The sequence below is a fragment of the Mixophyes fleayi genome, chromosome 5, assembly GCF_038048845.1.
Source record: "Mixophyes fleayi isolate aMixFle1 chromosome 5, aMixFle1.hap1, whole genome shotgun sequence".
Lineage (NCBI taxonomy): Eukaryota > Metazoa > Chordata > Amphibia > Anura > Limnodynastidae > Mixophyes > Mixophyes fleayi.
Window position 1 is genome coordinate 145,467,570 of NC_134406.1, and position 18,463 is coordinate 145,486,032.

The 18,463-nt window shown below is 37.5% G+C and overlaps 1 protein-coding gene across 1 annotated transcript in view; it reads left to right on the forward strand.

The window, feature by feature from the left end:
- OTULINL (OTU deubiquitinase with linear linkage specificity like) overlaps positions 1–15,876 on the forward strand; it is a 79,434-nt gene extending 63,558 nt beyond the window's left edge. The window contains exons 7-8 of the mRNA XM_075212909.1: positions 12,323–12,592; positions 13,728–15,876. Coding sequence (XP_075069010.1) covers positions 12,323–12,592; positions 13,728–13,907 — 450 coding nt within the window. The 3' untranslated portion in view covers positions 13,908–15,876. The remainder of the gene's footprint in view (positions 1–12,322; positions 12,593–13,727) is intronic.
- The last annotated feature ends 2,587 nt before the right edge of the window (positions 15,877–18,463 follow it).

Below are 18,463 nucleotides of genomic sequence, written 5' to 3' on the forward strand. Positions count from 1 at the left end.
CATTTACATGAAGAAAACTTGATAACAAGCACGTAAATAATAGGTGTAGGAGTTGGTTGGAGTGATAGGCTCCGACGCGTTTTGTCCTCATGGACTTTCTCAAAGAGTGAAAGTTTGAATGTGGCGGTAGTGTTTTGAAGGGAGGGCGGGTCCCTGATTGGATGCAATTTCTAGGAGATTATTGGCTTTCAAGGTGGGGGAGTGGTTTCGTGTTTCGGTCTGAAGTAAAGTGGGTTGACTGAAAGACGTGGAAAAGGTATGGATCTAAACGGGCTCTGTGAAAAAAGGCTAGTGAGAGAAAGCTGGATAATAGTGGGTAGCAGCTTCTATTTAGGTCCTACCTTGATAAGGTTTTAACAGGAACCCAGTAGAATCTATAACGTACAATTGATCTATCGTGGTTTGTCAGCCCTAAGGAGTGGGTATTGCAACCCTGGGAGGCTGTAAGTGAGGATGTAAATGGATTTCTTATGCATGTAATGATTCAGTGATGATTAGTATAATGAGGGGATGTGTCCTGCATTCCTTTATTCAGTGTTGGTAATGAAGTGGCCTTTCAGTCTTTTTAAAGTAGCCAGTTTCATTGGAAAACAATTTATCTTGTATATATTAAAAGTTATATACAACCATAGAACAATATATATTGCTTACCAAAAATACACAAAACACTCATTAATCCACCCAGCCGACCGATAATATCAGGCATTAGTTCCTTAACTTGTATCCTGTCACAAATGCCAGATAATGGGAATGGTCTTGGTCTCTGCATGAGTGACAGCTACCCCGATAGAGGTGCGGAGTCTAACAGAGGAGAGGTATTCACCAGGGATTCCCGCAAGGAAATATGGTCTTAACTGTCCTCTAGGAGGTGCAGAGCAGATAATACAGAGAACCATGAAGTAACTGTAAGGCAGAATGGAATATAGGTGTATGGAAATCCGGAACAGGATGGGTGCTGTGCGATGATCAGCAGTATAGCCCCGAATCACGGTAATAGAATAGGCTGAACAGGAAGTACAGTCACAAGTCTAAACAGTAGAATAAGCTGAACAGATATAGCTGTGAAGCGATGCACTGCGGTGAGCAGAAGTACTGAGTTCCACACAGGTGATATAACCCTGGAACAGGACGGATGATGAGCGATACCCTGCAGTGAGGTCACAGGACTTGACTATGGAATAAATTGAACAGGTAATGCTGTGAAGCGATGAACTACGGAGAGCAAAAGCAATGAGATCCACACAGGTGTTATAACTCTGGAACAGGACCGATGATGAGCAATGCTCTGCAATGAGACCACAGGTCTTGACTGTGGAATAAGCTGAACAGGTAATGCTGTGAAGCGATGAACTGCGGTGAGCAAAAGCACTGAGATCCACACAGGTGTTATAACTCTGGAACAGGACCAAAGCTGCCGCTGATGAACAAACGGCCTAACTTGCGAAGACAGGAACAAAGGTAAGTATGAGCATGGACAGAGTCAGAGAAGAGTCTTCCTATAAGATAGACCTGATGAACTGAGACCCATAGAAAGGAGGAGGACCCATATAAAGGGAGCTGGCAGGTGATCCTCCTATCACCATGGAGCAGAGGTTTTAACAGGTTCCCTGGGTTGCACATGTGCAGAATGCTTGGCAAGATGGCTTCCGAGGTCAGAGGAACGCCAGACTGTACAACAGATAGGAGTAACCACGGAAAACCCATGTATGCAAGGCTCAAAATTGATCTAAACCGGTGAAATGCATGATATAACCTTTCCAGTTATATAGATACTGTCCTCCAACCCATGGTCACAAAGCGAAAGAGTTATGTCAGTGATACTTGGCATGTATTGCAGATATTGGACAACGTAGATTGGCAGGATACACTCATAACATGTGATGTCACCTCATTATACACCATAATCGACCATAAAGCAGGATGTGAGCCTACCAGGAATTAAACAGTTTTTTAGTTAATTTATTAGGACATCATCATTAATGAGACAAATATCCCAATTGAACAGTTCAACTTTATTATAGTTCCATTCAGTAGCTGCTTTTACACCCCTTAAGGAAGCGCAGTTAACCCCAACTAATATATCTTTTACAATAATTTATTGTTATTAAGCAGAATACATAAAATGGAAGCTGTATATACCTATTTGCAGTGGGAGCAGCTATCACTATTCCACAAAGCATAAGGTCTGTGCTTTCTATATCAGTGATCTCTTCATATATAGTCCTAAATGTCTGGAGGATGTGTATCTCATAGCCATTAGAGTCATTTGAAATTAGTTTCAGCAATATCTTAGCAACCAATTTTGTTCTTTAATGTACAATATGCTATTTCTACTTTACATTGGGGTGAAAAGGTATATGTAATGCTTCACAAACCTTTTTGTTATTACCTAATCTTACTCATCTGAATAGTTTCTATGGCCAGTTACAGCCAAACCGGTCTGAATTTCATTATAAAAATTGCTATGCTTTACAAATAAGTTGAGTGTTAAGTAAACCCATCTTTTCGAGGCAAGTACTCCCCAAGTATTGTCAGCATTTACTAGACGCCAAGGGAATCATTTGATACTAGATGGTAGTGACAAAGAAAAGAGAGGCTACGGTGCTCACTGCAAACATTGGTTTGCAAAGATGGGGTTCACATTTCACTATCACTACCCCATCTGATTTTATTTTCTTTTTGATCCATTGATTATTTTGTTATATATGGAAAGATTTCAATTTTGATTGCTAACATAAAACATTTAGACAATCCTCAAAACTATCCCTCACTTAGTTTTTATATTTCTACATGGAAAATATATCAGTATGTGAAAGCTACATTGAGAGTGAATAAACCGGTGTACTTATACTAGAGCTATACAGAGACATGCAAGCAATATAGTGGAGAAAGCATTTACGAGTCATAAGTTTTCCATGTGGGATGTCTCTATACACCCTCAGTATCTGGGGGCAACCTGCCTTTATATTTACTCTTGTTAACTAGATGCTTGTTGAAGCTTACACAAATGTAAATCGACTAATACATTAGCTTCACTTTCAAATCATGCATGCAAGGAGAGGGTTTTAAACCCTAGTGCTGCAGCTTCTGCAAATTATGCAGCTCTGAAATTTTCCCAGTGTCACGAGGTCATCATCATTAGGTAGGGCTTTGCATTTGATTATGAAAGAGGTTTTTTGCTTTTTCCAACCTAGGTAACATTTTTCGAGAGTCAAGATTTTTTTTATAGATAGTGCTCAGTTTAATTGCAGGTCCAGTGGGTCCACCGCTTTACAGTGTGTGAATTATTCTAAATTGGTCTCAAAACATATCTGTTTCATGAATTTTATATAGTTGCTTGTTAACTGTAAAACCCAATAGGAAAAAGGGCTGCATAAGAATTATTATTGTTTCTTTTACATATTTTGTGTGTACATTAAAATACTGTTTGAACCCTGAAATCTGCCTTTTTACTATTTTTTTAAATGTTTCAGTTTTTATAGACTTTTTGGAATTTCTACAATTTGTAACACTGTTTGTACCCAGTCTTACTAGCTTTATACTTACTACAAGTTATACCACAACTTGTAGCAATGGGGGGAAATAAGGTAAACCTCAGAAACAGTAGCAGGAAGGTAAACTCCTCGCACTATACAAACAGCCACCACTGTTAATGTGTGGTTTACATAATGGCTTGTTGTCATTTATAGGATTCATCTGTTGTGGCACTTTCCATATGAGTGATGTTACACTTACAATATACACTGTATGCTTGTTAAAATTCATAAAACACAGTAGACATATATCATTATTTATGTGGTTACTGTTAGTACTTATATACTGTCTATTGTTATTGTGATTTTGGTTTTCCTTGCTTTTGCATTTTGTTCATGGAATAGAAAATGGTTGGTAATGTGAAAAGCTCCACATTTACATATATATTTATTTTAAAAACTTACTTAAAAGCACAATTAATTTTCTGTGAGAACCTAAACATTTTTAGAAAAAATTTCCCATTGGGGCTTGTTCACATATATGTGCTTGGAAACAGGCAAAAACAGATGCAAACAGAAGAATGCATAAGTGCTGTATTTTAAACATGATTTTAAATTGGTTTTCTTTTATTGTGCTTTTACTAAAATGACCTATTGTACTGTTAGTGTTCAATAACACATCACAAAATAGTGCTTGCTGTGTGGTGACATTTTAGAATGCACCTACTTTTTTTTATAAACATTTTTTTATTACAGCAAATAAAAAGTACAAACAGTGTAGATGATAAAAACACACACACACATAATACAAACAAATATCTGAGTAAACATGAGTAGTAAACACGGGGATACATTTTGTACCATGGATAAAGCTTAGTATTTAGTCTATGTCCCAGGTGCGGCTTTTAGATGATCATGAATTTCAAAGTGTCTTAGTTACAGTCAAAACAGGCACTCTCAGTACAACCCCACCATTAAGTTATTATGCAGAATTTTTAACAGACTTTTCATGCATTTATTAATGTATGAAAAGTTTGAATGAGCACATGAGGCTGTGTTCAAAATGTTTTGATGACATTCATAAAATCAGTAAATCACATAATTAATAATGTCACTGATGACATCATATAGAAACATTGTTACGTCACTAAACACTGACATTACATAGCATGCTTAATATTATTAGTCAGTCCCTGTGTAGGCCTTATTACACCAACCACTAACTTTGGTCAACATGACGATGGTTGCTTTGAAGTAGAAGTGGCAAAAAATAAATGACTAAAACATTTTATCCCCATTTACTGATCAACCAGCACTATCAAGGCTGCCACCAGTAATTAATTTAATCATATATAGGCTGAACTATGATAAGTACTTCTAACAGAGATACTCAAACTTATTCACATTATTTTTATGATTGTAATAGAATACTTAAAAATAGGGTTGATAATTTAATTTTATATACTGAGATGTTATAGCTAAAAATGACAGCAGTTGAAGACTACAGTGGTTGCACTGTAATTTAATACTAATTTTTATTCACACTCTCTATCTTAAACACTTCTTTTTCTTTCATTTTCTATAGAGTATTTTAAATTGGGTTGTTCTCACAAAATATTATTTTAATGATATACCAATAAAAACTAAATTGTAACATTATCCCCTTCTACATAATATAATGACCACAACGTTTTCTCTCTCTTTATCGTTAATATGTTTATTAATTGGCTAGGAATGGTAGCACCCCCAGAATATTATTAATAGCAATATAATTGATTAAATAATGAAAATTAGTGGTGCAGTTATTTTCCTTTTCATGGCAAGTCACACTGTTCGCTGTACGGAGTGTTAAAGAAATGCGTTCCACTGTGGAGTGTACTTGTTGCTCCTGCTTACGGAGGCCTGGTTGTGTCAAAATAGCATGGAAATCCAACATGCTGCTGAGTCTGCTTAGTAATGTATAAAGGCACTGGCCCAGTGGCATACTTGGGAGGTCTCGCTCACCCCTCCTCAGACAGTTAGGAATCCGGGCACTGCTAAATGTAGGTTTTCCATGCAGCTGGTGGACGCTGCTCTGGAGCAATAGAGTGTTGGGCCCATGCTCTAGGTTGTACTACTGTACTCCCTGTACCCCCATCATGGCAGTCCTAAGCACCATTAAAGATAAATGCATCTATACCTCCTGGACACAGCACTCACCGATACAGTGAGGCTGGGTCTTAGGGGTTTAGAAACAGGGCTGGTGGATCTCCTCGGGCACTGAATACTATATGTCCCAGCATCTCAAGGTGGATATGTCAGATTTCAGAGTCCGCCAGTTGCAAAGAGATTCAGGCTATAGAAGGGGAAGCACGGGAGTTTGGACAGAGAGAAACTAGGCACAGCCATTGATGGGATTGCTAGAGCTGATTGAGAGAGGATAGCACCACAGTCAATCCACTGAACACCCCAGGGAACACAGAAGTTACTGTGGAGAATGATGTTGCAGGGAGAGGCAAAGTCCAGGCTGCGTGGTACAGCCTGGACATCGGTGGACAGGGTGCTGGAGCTTCTTGGATTTCGTGGGCGAGTTCCAGATGGAATGGAGAGGTTGTGCCTCTCTGTAAGTGGGGTTGGATTGAGAGAAATGGTGAATCTGTGCTACTTCAATTTAATTTGAGATAATTAAGATTCTGAAGATCCCAGGCAGCTTTTCCTATGTATTAAAAAACTTGTTATTAATGATGTACTCAGTGACATTAAAGAAGGGAAGAATATAAAGAAAGAGAAAGAACTTGCAACTAGTATCCATATTTTAAACGAAGTAAACAAACAAATACTGCTATATGTATCAAAAGAGAGTTTTTGTAGTATGCTAAAACTTAAATATATCTCTGAGAATTAGAAGAATCGAAAGTGTATGAATAATAGAAACACAACTAAATTAGAATTTTGCCCATATATTATAAATGTTTTTATTATTTCATTTCAGCAAAGGTTTTAAGAGGTTGAAATAGTGTTTTATATAGAAAAAAATATATAATTTATTGGATTATCCATGCCAGTGGGCACGTTACAAAGTTCCTTTTTGAACCGGAACATTTATATATTGTGGAGATTTTATCAACATAAGTTCCTAAAAAAATAAATCCATGTCCCCCCAAAAAAGCCAAAATGTATATGTTTAGTTATAATAATGATAATAATTATACTATTTTTTAATGTCTTCTATTTTACTATTCTGCTTAATGGATTTTAACTATTAGATCTTTATATTTGTATAATTTGACTTAATGTTAGTACAATTAATGTCTGGTATTAAATTTTGAGAAATTTGGCCAAGTACATTATATTTTATTTTAAATAGTGACATATTGTGATCAATTGATTTAAATGTATTTGGAGATTATACTGATTCTAGATTGATTAATAAAGCAAATCTAATACATTTTGAATATACACACCTTGTGCTATAGTAATATATGCTAACTTATTTATGAGGCTAATGGGATTTTTATGTAATTTAACAGTGATATTTAGCCAGTGGGTTCTGAATATAGAATCAAGTGCTGCTATACTGTGGATTTAATACTATGGTAATTCTTTGGGAGAAATTTGCAAGGAATCTCTCATTGTAGCTGTTAGATCTTAATTTCTTAACATCTGGATCTAATGACCTTTATTTAATCATTAGTGTCTTAAGGTTTCTTTTTCTGTTCAGATCAGCATTAGTACATGATCACGTTCCTAGCGGTCCAAGGAGGAGAGATATTCAGATATTTTGAAAAGGTTCAGTGAGACAGTGACAATCTTCATCTTCAATAGGAGCAGGGGTAAGTGGAGGAGAGAAAGGAGAAGGTGTTGAAGGAAAAACTGTTGTGAGATACCGGGGGTGCTACAGAGGGAAAAGCAAGTGGAGAAGGACAGCTAGGAAGAAGATAGTGACAAATAAGGAGAGTGAAATGATAAAGGAAATGGATAAGGGAAAGGAGATAAACAAATGGAATATGTAATGGAGAGGTGAAGAAACATAGGGAAGACATTATGGAAAGTTGAAGGGAATTATATGATCATATATATGAGGTAAAATGCAAACACTCAAAGGAGACATGAGAGAGAGGTGGAGAGACACAGGTGTCAGTACCAGCAGTCTTAGACATCACTGGCCTGCCTCCAACAGTCCACTGATTGCTGGCCTTTCTAATTAGAATTCTTAATATAACCCAGCTGGGTGCGGCCTCAGGCTAGAGATGACATAACACCTTTCTCAGGTGTTACCACTAACCTACCATACTGATGACACATGTGGGAAATCACCAATCAACCAGCCACTATAAGAACCTGCTAAGTGCAGTCCTCAGTGCCTGAGTATCAATTATGTCCAACACTAGATGTCCAGGACTATACTTGTATGGCAACTGTTCGTGTTTCTTCAACTCCTGTGTACAGTCTCCTGACAGCAGCACACCAATACCTGAATTTACTTCTGCTGTGTTTTCAATGGAGTCCTCATACCTACTGCTATTTTCGCAGAGGGATCCAACCTCACTGGGCCGTAAACTGGGTCCTCACTGAGCGAAGACCATATCCTCTTTAATGGATCCCTGGTGAAGTCCAGTGGGGGTGTTATTCTCTGCACCAGTGTATTTGGTTGTGCCAATCCCACCTGCTACTTAATTTCATCTGTGTGTGTGTACTCCACTACACTTGCTGTCTGTCTATCTTTGTTCTACAGATTGTAACGCTGATAATAGGATCTGGTGCTAATCTAGGTTGGCGCTGGCCAACCAGAGGTGCAGAGTCTAATGAGCTCATCGGTATTTACCAAGATTCACCGCAAAGCAGGATGTACTTAGCTGCCGAGAGCTCACAGGTCGATGTCCACTTGCCTTGCCCAAGATGTAGCACTAGCATAGAGAATGCAAAAGTAGTAGTAGGTAGTGGAATAGAAGACTCATAGTCAGACAAGCTGGATCTGGTACATAATCGGTAGGCACGGTACAGTGTCAGCAGGTGGTCTTAGAGTGGGTGTAATCCGGGTTTGGTACACGATCGGACAGCAGAGGCAAAAACAGAAAGCAGCGAACGAGGTCAGGACAGCTGGGTCTGGTACACAAGGAGTCAGCAGCGGATAGTCAACAAGCCGGATCAGTACATGAACACAGGAAAACAAGTATAGTCAGACATGCAGCACTGGTACACAGGAGTCAGTCAAAGAACCAAGTAGCACAAAGGAATCCACGAAGACGATGGAGCCAGGAAGCATACACGTTACTCTGACACTAGTATCAGAGTGAAGTTTAAATAGCTTAGCAAGTTTGAATTCCTCGTCTAGAGTGGCGATCATGTGACCACCGATACCCGGAAGCACAGCTCCAACAGCACAGAGACCGGCGCTGGAGCATGTAAGTCTGTAACACAGAGTCACTGCAGGGTAATTTGTTTATTGCACGCTACGCACTGTTAAAACAGTGCCAACACCTTCTTCTATCTTGTACAATAAGGTAGGGGCCAGTGAGTTTGAGTGATAAAGAGTGAGGAAGACTCAGTGTAATGGGGACTATTGCTAGTCATGGGAAAGACAGTTCCTTTCCTCTCTTGAGTAAAGAGATTGTGGGTATATTTACTAAACTGCGGGTTTGAAAAAGTGGAGATGTTACCAATAGCAGCCAATCAGATTCTAGTTGTCATTTTGTAGAATACTAAATAAATGATAACTAGAATCTGATTAGTTGCTATAGGCAACATCTACACTTTTTCAAACCTGCAGTTTAGTAAATCTAGCCCCTGGTTTGTCCTGGAGATGGTATGTGATTTTTTAGATGCATGGGATGTGCCAGATGCGGTTTTTAACCGCTTAGAGGGAAGGAGGGTCTACTTGTTTCCAATGGGACGCAATAGTTGGTTTGGTTGCTGCTAGTATATGCAAAGTCAAGTTTATAGGCTGTTTGGAGGATAAGATAGTAGAAAAATACACTGGTCTTTATGAATTGAACATTCAAGTTTGATTTCCTCCAGTAGGAGGGAGTAAAAGCAGGAAAACATATTGTTAAGCTTAATAGTATACTTTGTAAGCTATTTCTTTCATCAGTGTCGAAATATTTCTCTGATTTTCTCCCAGTAGTCCTCTTCTGGAGGGGTGGACAAGGTCAGTCTTCCATTCGTACTCATGTCTGTGGTGAAGCTCTGATGTTGAATTTAGTAACATATTGTAATTTGAAGATCTTATGCTCCATCTGAAAAGGTACATAAGCAAATTGGTTAAGAAGGAGTGAGAGGAGCTTTGTGTGGCTTTTTGGGGGTGTAGTGAGTAGGCGAATGTGTGACCTGGAAATACTCAAGAGTCTAGGGTTAAGATTACGGAATTTATATCCACTCATCATCATCAACATCATCAACATTTATTTTTATAGAACTAGCATAGCAATTTACGCTAAATGGGTAGCCCTGTGGTAAAGTTTAGTATCAGGGAACCCTCTATCTCGATTTGGATATGGATCAATTTTGACTCTTGAGGGTTTCCCATTCAAAACAAATTTAGACAATGATTTTTGTACTTCCGTGTAGAATTGCTATTAGGAGAGTTTAGAAATTACCTAATAATTTAGGAATGATGTTCATTCTGTGGTCTAATTCTACCCAGCCATGATATTATTAATGGTTTCCAGAAGTAGATATCTTTTGCAATTCTGTGTAGAAGTAGTGGGGACAGGCCCGGCGCTCCCATTAGGCAAGGTTAGGCACTTGCCTAGGGCGCCGGGCTCTGGAGGGCTCCTCAGATTAAAAATTTCTTTAAAACTGTGCGGCTGACCATACCTTTCACGGCCACCGCACAGCTTCACATACATGCACAGGGAGGGGGGGAGGGACTATTGCTCACAACCACTGCCGCCTCTCTGCTCCGTCTCCTCCCCTCCACTCACTGACTGACTGTCGGGCGTGACATCATCATCATCACGGCCCAACAGTGTCAGTAAGTGGAGGGGAGCAGACGGAGCACAGAGGAGGCAAGTTAGAAGCAGGTAAGAAAAGACGCACATTTTCAAAATCGGCACCCCCACCCTGCACACTTACACACTATTTTGTATGTGTTCAGGGTGGGGGCGCCAATTTTGAAAATGTTCCTAGGGCGCCACGGACCCTAGCACCGGCCCTGGGTGTGGAGAGCCGATTTGTTAGATGAGGTTATGAAAATTGCTAGATGTTTTATACTTTTAGGCTACCTTTTCAGTTTAAAGGATGAAGCTAAGTGGGATTTGTCCGCAATGGAATATGGAGCATCAAATCTTCTGACTTAGAAAAGTTGAAACTCTGCCGTTAGCTTCAATAATGTTATAAAATGTCGTAGGTGGTTGGATAAGGGTATGGACTATGTCATCTGAAAAGAGGAATATTTTATAATTGGAGGCTCCCACCTGTACTCCTTGAACATCTTTCAATGCTCTAATTGCAGCCACTAGTAGTTCAATTAACCTTGTCTTGTGCCATTGTGAATGCTAACTAAATTTGAATTGGGTCATTTATTAGAATACTAGACATTTCCCCCCGACATAAATTCTTAACCTTATCGCCTCCTCTAATGGTGGTGGCCAATTTCTCCACCCCCACAACTGAGAGAACTTGTCGGTTCCAGTTGTGTTTATCATTAAAAATGTCTTGAGACACTATGTGTCTGTACTCGTTTCTGTATATTTAGTCTATGTTCCCTGAACCTGGTTTTCAGGGAATGGGTAGTACGGCCCACGCACTGAAGCTTACATGGGCGCTCTAAAACATAAACAACATACGTAATTTTGCAATTCAAGAATTGGATTATCGGATAAACTGAACTGTTTGCTCTTGATTCCATATTCTGAACTCCACTTTTTATGTCTCCACATGTTAAATAAACATTTATATTACATCTAAAGCAATAAGTTGGTTTATTTGGAAGCCATATTGCTCCCAAATATGAGTTTACCACTGGTTTCAACACAGTGGATGCACAATGCTCAGATTTTACATGTTGTGTTTGCTCTCTGACATATAGGGCCTGAGTCATTAAGGAAAGTAAGGCAAAAAAAGGAGTAAATGTTTTCCGGGACAAACCATGTTACAATCCAAGGGATGCAAATTAGGTTATTATTTTGCACATAAAAAAATACTTGCATTTTTTTCATGTAACACACAAATACTTGATAGCTTTATTTTTATACTGAAATTTAAAGTTGATCTAGGACATGCCTATCCTAACTAAAAATCTGCCATCATATTTTAAATTTACTTCCCCCTCCAATGCAACATGGTTTTGCCCAAGTGCAAAGGTACTCCTTTTAAAATGCTCTGCTCTCCTTAATGACTCAGGCCCATAGTGTGTATATCCATTTAGATATATTGTTTTAAGGTCGACGTGGTTATATTCTGATTGTGGTATTTTATATTTTGTGTATTTTATTATTTTTTGAAGTTAGGCAAATAACTAGCCGCAATACCTCATTAAGGGTTTTGTTGTGCTAATTAGTGAGTCTTAACACCTATATAAATTTTATTTTTTGTTGTGTAAAATTAAAATGATTAAGAAGCATGGGTGAGTTTTTGGCAAGAGCACCCTTCAGGTAAATTGGGTGAGACCTCATTACATTTGGGAGCCCTAAACACTGTCCTAGCGATTCTGGGTATGCTGATACATAGATCACATGTATTAAAAGTTAATTGATGGAAATGATTTTTCATTTTTAAGGAACTTTTCTTTTGTCCTTTAAATGTTGTGTATAATGTATTTTAAAAAAATGTTTTCATTCAGTTTAATTTATATTTTAATGTTTCAATTCACAATACTTTTTTTGCTCTATTTTGATTATACGTTTTTATATTTCTTGTCTGTGTTCTAGTGGACAGATTTTTACAATTCTAAAGACCAGGTTGAAAGAAACAGAATGTGCAAGCTGGTTTTTACTGATGAAACTAAGGAGAATAAACTATATGAAGCTTTAAAATTCATCATGTTGTACTTGGTGTTAGAAGCTCATGAGACGATGAAGACTAAGCAACATCTACCACGCTTCTTTCACTTTCTGTTTTCACGGGACACATCAGCTGACCCTCTGAGCTACATGATGAACCACTTGAACTCAGTGGGTGATACCATGGGTCTGGAGCAGGTATACTTGCAAGACAGTATTTTCAGTATCTTTAGGTAGATTCAGAGAAGTAGCAAGAAAGTATGCTCTCCATTGGAAGACCAAAATTGTGTTCCCCCATCCCTTTGGGTTTTAATAATTTATATATATATATATATATATATATATATATATATATATATATATATTTTCTATTCCTCAATTTTATTTAATCTTTTATTTGACTTTCTCAAAGATATTCAGACATATCCTCCAATATCATCTATTTATTTTAGCAATGCATAATGTATGTATCTAGTTTACTAGAAAAAAAAATTCTAGCCTACTGATCCCTGCCTCTCAGTTAACGCTATGAACCTACATAGGCATCCACAGTTTTCACTGACCTTGCTGGCCAGCATGTTCGTTTTATCAGGTGAGAGAAAAGCAGAGTTTCTCTGCCTATTACATGATGTCACATTGCGCTATTGAGCTGCATAGCAGACAGTCTTATGAGGACTATGGTACTGGAATGAGTCATGATTGAATAGTGCACCAGATTGCAAGCATCCAGAATAGTCATTCATATTGCAGAATATATGTATTCTACTGTATGTCCCACGCAAAAATCACCTGGTACACAGGAAAAAGGTATTCTAATCCATAACAACCAATAAGGTTCTAACAGTCTTCTAGTGCAGTTTAAAAAAAACCAAAACAAATACCTGATTAGGTGGATATGGATTACAGTACCCTTTTCATCTCAACCTCTGTTCATAAATGTCAATGGCTGAGCAGGAGATAAAGAACATAAACCTAAACTAACGGAAACAAATTCTGAAGACATGGGGTATACATATTTCTTCTTGCTGAATAAAACCAGGGTCTTCCTATGTCTGAACCGTACTTTCAAACAATCAGAGGCTATTGTTATCTGTACAATAATTTGCCCACATGATGCAGTATTCTATTGAAACTTATGACAGATTTTTAATTTTACATCATCCAAGCAAGCGCTCATTCCCACTGTTTATGCAAATATGTATATAATTAAGCTAGTTTATACAGAATAATGTATGTAGGTATGTTGTATTTATATAAACATTACATGTAAAGTTTATATAGTAAAGGTATATGTAAACATAAACTATGATTTTAACATCTTCTCTTTTTTTAGGCTGAATTGTCTTTGCTGGGTTATGCACTTGAAGTTAAAATAAAAGTGTTCCGGTTGTCTAAAATGGACTCTAAGGACTTTGAAATTATTTATCCTGAGGATTACAAACGAGAGTGGCATGAGATTACCTTAATGACGGAAGATGACCGACATTATAACATACCAGTTATTGCCAAATAATTGATTTGTCAGCTTCCAAAGAAGATATTTATTTCTACCACAAATATAGCCATTATGGATGTTTTATAGACCATTGAGCAAAGGTAAACTTATTGTATTAGTTAATTGTCCTGTACAATATCCATAATGCTGCGTTTACTCAGGTGGACGGATAGTATAGTAACTTGCTGAAAGTTATTCATAATGTCCCAAAATGTGCATTGTAATTGGTTGAAATGGCAAATCAAAGACATACTGTAAAAACTTGCAAATCAACATACTGTGTTTGTCTGGATAGGCATTCTTGCCAATACATAAAGTTAATGGTCCTGATTCATTAAGGCACGCAAAACAAAAATAAATTGCTTTTTATTTTAAAACACATGCAAATCGGGCATAAGCACATTCGTATTTTACAAGGAGCAGATCTGAACAATCATCTCTTGTTGAATACGAATCTAGGTACTCTCTACTCTGAAAGACAAGCAGGATACGTCTGATACATATGTGGAAAATAAAGTCACAGCAGGAAAAAAAAATATTCAATTAATGTCACCTGTTAAAAATATAGTCATTTATGATAAAACATTTAAAAATTAGGGTTTTTTTTCATATTTTTTATCCATAAAATACATATATTAGGATGTTATTTTTACAGTTGCTGATACTTGCAAACACATGTTCTAGCCTGCATACGAGACCCCTCATCACTATCAATTGGCACTTATACCTGCTCTGTAGCTGATGCAAGTGATACAACAGAAAAACACATACGTTTGAGATGCAAAAAGCTTGAATCAGATGCTGCAGCGTGTGCTCAACCTTGGCATACCCTTACTGCACATTGACTACGCGCATACGCCAAGCCCCCGGTCAGCCCCTGAAATTGTAGGCTGTCGTAAGGATCCTTTGCGCTTGAAGATGAATTGGATGTTGCTGCGTTCACTGGTGTATGGTTCGGTTCTAGCTATGAGCAGATAAAAAATAGAGAAAGTATTGTTTTTTACGTTAATTACTGAATCAGGCCCAGTGTGTGTAGATAGTGCAAATAATGTAAATATGTAATTAAGTTTTTAGTAGAGTAGGCTTGTGTGAAAGACTAATGCGTGTAAATAATGAACTTTGAAAATACTCATAGTGCAAACCTAGAGTATTGGTTTGGTGGAACCATATTAACTAAAGCATTATATAAAAAGGGGGATATGCATGAGTGGAGTTAGGGACCCAGTCAGAAAAAAATTATGTACCTCAGCATTCAGTTTTGTTAAAAATAAAAACCTGTAATTTATTACAAGTTACATAAAACAAAAAACTAAGCATTCTAAGGGCTAGATTTACTAAGCTGCGGGTTTGAAAAAGTAGGGATGTTGCCTATAGCAACCAATCAGATTCTAGCTGTCATTTTGTAGAGTGCACTAAATAAATGAAAACTAGAATCTGATTGGTTGCTATAGGCAACATCCCCACTTTTTCAAACCCGCAGCTTAGTAAATCTAGCCCTAAGTGTCTAAAAGCATATTAAATTGTTATACTAAATCCTATTCCTGGAGGTCCTTGGGCAAATGTCATGCTTGTCCTACTCAAGAATTGACCTTGAGGTTGAGAGATCTTATCTAAGTGTGTAGTTAGTGTTGCCAGGACATTATTAAGTAAAACTGCCAGACATGATTTTTGCACACACTGATCTTTCCCAAGCAGAGAATAACAAATTGCAAACATTAAATAAAACAAATGAAATTATGAACAGAATTATACCTTTTGTTCCAAAGCACAGTGAAACAGAACTAAAAAAAACTTGCAAATTGTGGATAGTGACATCTACAGCTAAGTTTTCCACAGATCAGTTAATTCATGAGATAATGTAAACTTTGCTGACTTTTTCTTTTTACATTTTCTCAAAATGTTGTATATTATTTCACTTTGCATTTTTATTTTCTTTGCATTACTGGCAATAAAACCCAAACAATAAACTGATGACTGTTCCACTTTGGTTAGGTGATTTGGGCAATTTATTAGTTCATTTTGAACATTTTTCTACACCTATTATTATTTTTATTGTTATATTTATTTTTAGTGCACTGACATATTAGTGCTGTACAATGAGAAGGCCATGAAGCAAACAAATGCCATGATACAGAAGGTAAAGATAGCTATGTCCAAATGAGCTTATAATCTCAGATGTTTGAAGAATACTTGATACATAAGGAAGCAACATACTGTAGCTGCTGGTGGAGAAAGTGAGTGTGACCATTGTAGACTGATGTGTTGTCAGCCATCAGTAATAAAGCTGCTGTTGGTGACTGGCATTTGCCTGCAGTTTCCAGTGGTGTAGTGCAGTTGGAATGAGGAAAGACAGTAAAAAGGTGGAGATATGGAATTTAAAGTTATGGCAGCAGCTTCTGCCACCAATGAGACCACGGATAACTTCCCCCATGCAGTGCTAATGAAAATTTGTAAAATGAGGGATGTAAGTGAAGGTGCTGCATGATTGAACAAATGTCGCCATCATAGATACCATTTCTTTCACATCATTTCACTACATGGATTTACTGCTCCTTGTGCCCAGAGAAATTCAGCTGTTCTACCGATGATATTAAAGTAATGTTGTGGCTTTTCTGCTGACAGTAATTGTAAATAAATGAGATTGGGGGAACATTGGGAATAGCATATGGGCATATTCAAATTAGTCTAGTAGTCTAGAGGAGTACTATTACCTGTTCTGTAAAATGCTGTGTGGCATATACACCTGTTAACTGTATCAATAACAGAGTACCAATATTACATTCCTACTCATCCAAACATAAATAATTAACAATTGTGACTTGTCACCCTGAAAAGTCTGTTATAATAGTGTTTCAATGACTTGTTATATAGCTGCTTCACAGTGACTCTGAGTAGGGGCATTAGCTGTTCATTTTACCACTGTCCATTGAACATTGATTTTCATATGATGAAATGTCTTTTGATACACACTGGTGTGTTTTTGTTAATTAAGATGCTTTTGTAAGTGAAATATGATCATTTAGCAGAGTTAGATATACGAATTTTTAAAGGGTGACATTTTACCATTGTGTGTTGTATGTAAAATGTTATATGTAAATATTTCAGTCAGTAGTAATATAATAGGGAAGTTCATTTTATGGAGTAATGAGAGCAATATCTACCATGAAGTAAGGAGGGAACATTGTCTCTGCAGGCACAGTTCAAGGGATGTCAGAAAGGTGAATCTAACCTCAACATTTTACCTTTCAGCCACTGCCAACTGTGCTGTTCTTCCTCCCATGAAACACCACTGCCTATTGTGGAACCAGCGACCACACTCCTCAAACACTGATTGCCAGAAGAAGTGCAGTGTGGCACATATACCAAACACCTGTGCGTCTTCCAGTTGTCACTGTATTAACAGTGTGATGACTGACAGTGCAAGTAGTAGTATAGGAAGGGAGAGGAAGTTTCCTTCCTCTTCTATACTTACTATACTTGTGCTATCAGTCTCCATGCTGCTAATACAGTGAGTGCAGGAAGAAGCACAGGTGATTGGTGTATGTATCACACAGTGGTTCCTCCTGACATCAAGCTGCTCACAAAAGGTACTATACCCTTGAGGTTTTAAAAGGGTGATGTGCTGAAAGAGCATCCTCAGGAGAAAGTGGTACGCTCTGTCCAACTGCTGAATGTGGATAAATGGAAATACTAAATAAGCAATTAAGAAATAATAAATGGAGCTTGGTATATATTGTATTTTATGATATCTTTTTTGTTTACTTCAATGCAGGTAAAGAGACTATACACATGTCATTTTCAGTTTTGATAAATCATTTTTGTATGTGTACTCATATGATTGATATAGTGCAGCATGTCAAGTAATCCTCACTTCAAGTATATAATATACATTGTATATCGCTTACCTGTATTTTGTGTTGTTTGCATTGTTGAGAAGTAAAATATTTGATCATTTATCCGTTGAATCACTTTTACTTTTTTACATATTTTCACAATTTGTCCATGCAAACAATCAGATTGCAGCTTGTATGGCAGCTGGTCACCTAACTGCCTTGTTTTGATGCTCTTGCTCTATAGTATTTTGGTATTTGTGAAAAGCAACCATTCTCAGGCTAAATCTTTTCATCTCCATTTTCAGCTGATACAGCCTACTGTGACCAGAGAAATACTTATTAAAAGTTCATTCCAAGCTAATTCTGGACCAAAATGAGTGTGTTTTTTTTATTATGACCAAAGAAATACTTTTTGTGTAAGCTTTGGCGCATCTCAGTAAGCAGTCTTCTGACATTGTATCTCTTTTGAATACAGTCATGGTGGGGAAAGAGCAGCTGTATAGTTCCATCTGCAATGATTCTGGCAAAAAACAACCTTTTTTGCCAGAATCAAAAACCCCATGGGGTTTACTATTAAACCCCATCAAGGTACAATGCTGGTCTCTCCTAAGCTTCAAAGAGGCTGCATCCACGCTTGTGTGTTCCTGGTTATTCATCCATATCAGTGCCTCCCTGGTTAAATCCATCTACTCCAGAGGGTTCCAGACTATTTGCTTTCCTGCATTAATGCCTGATTAAGTC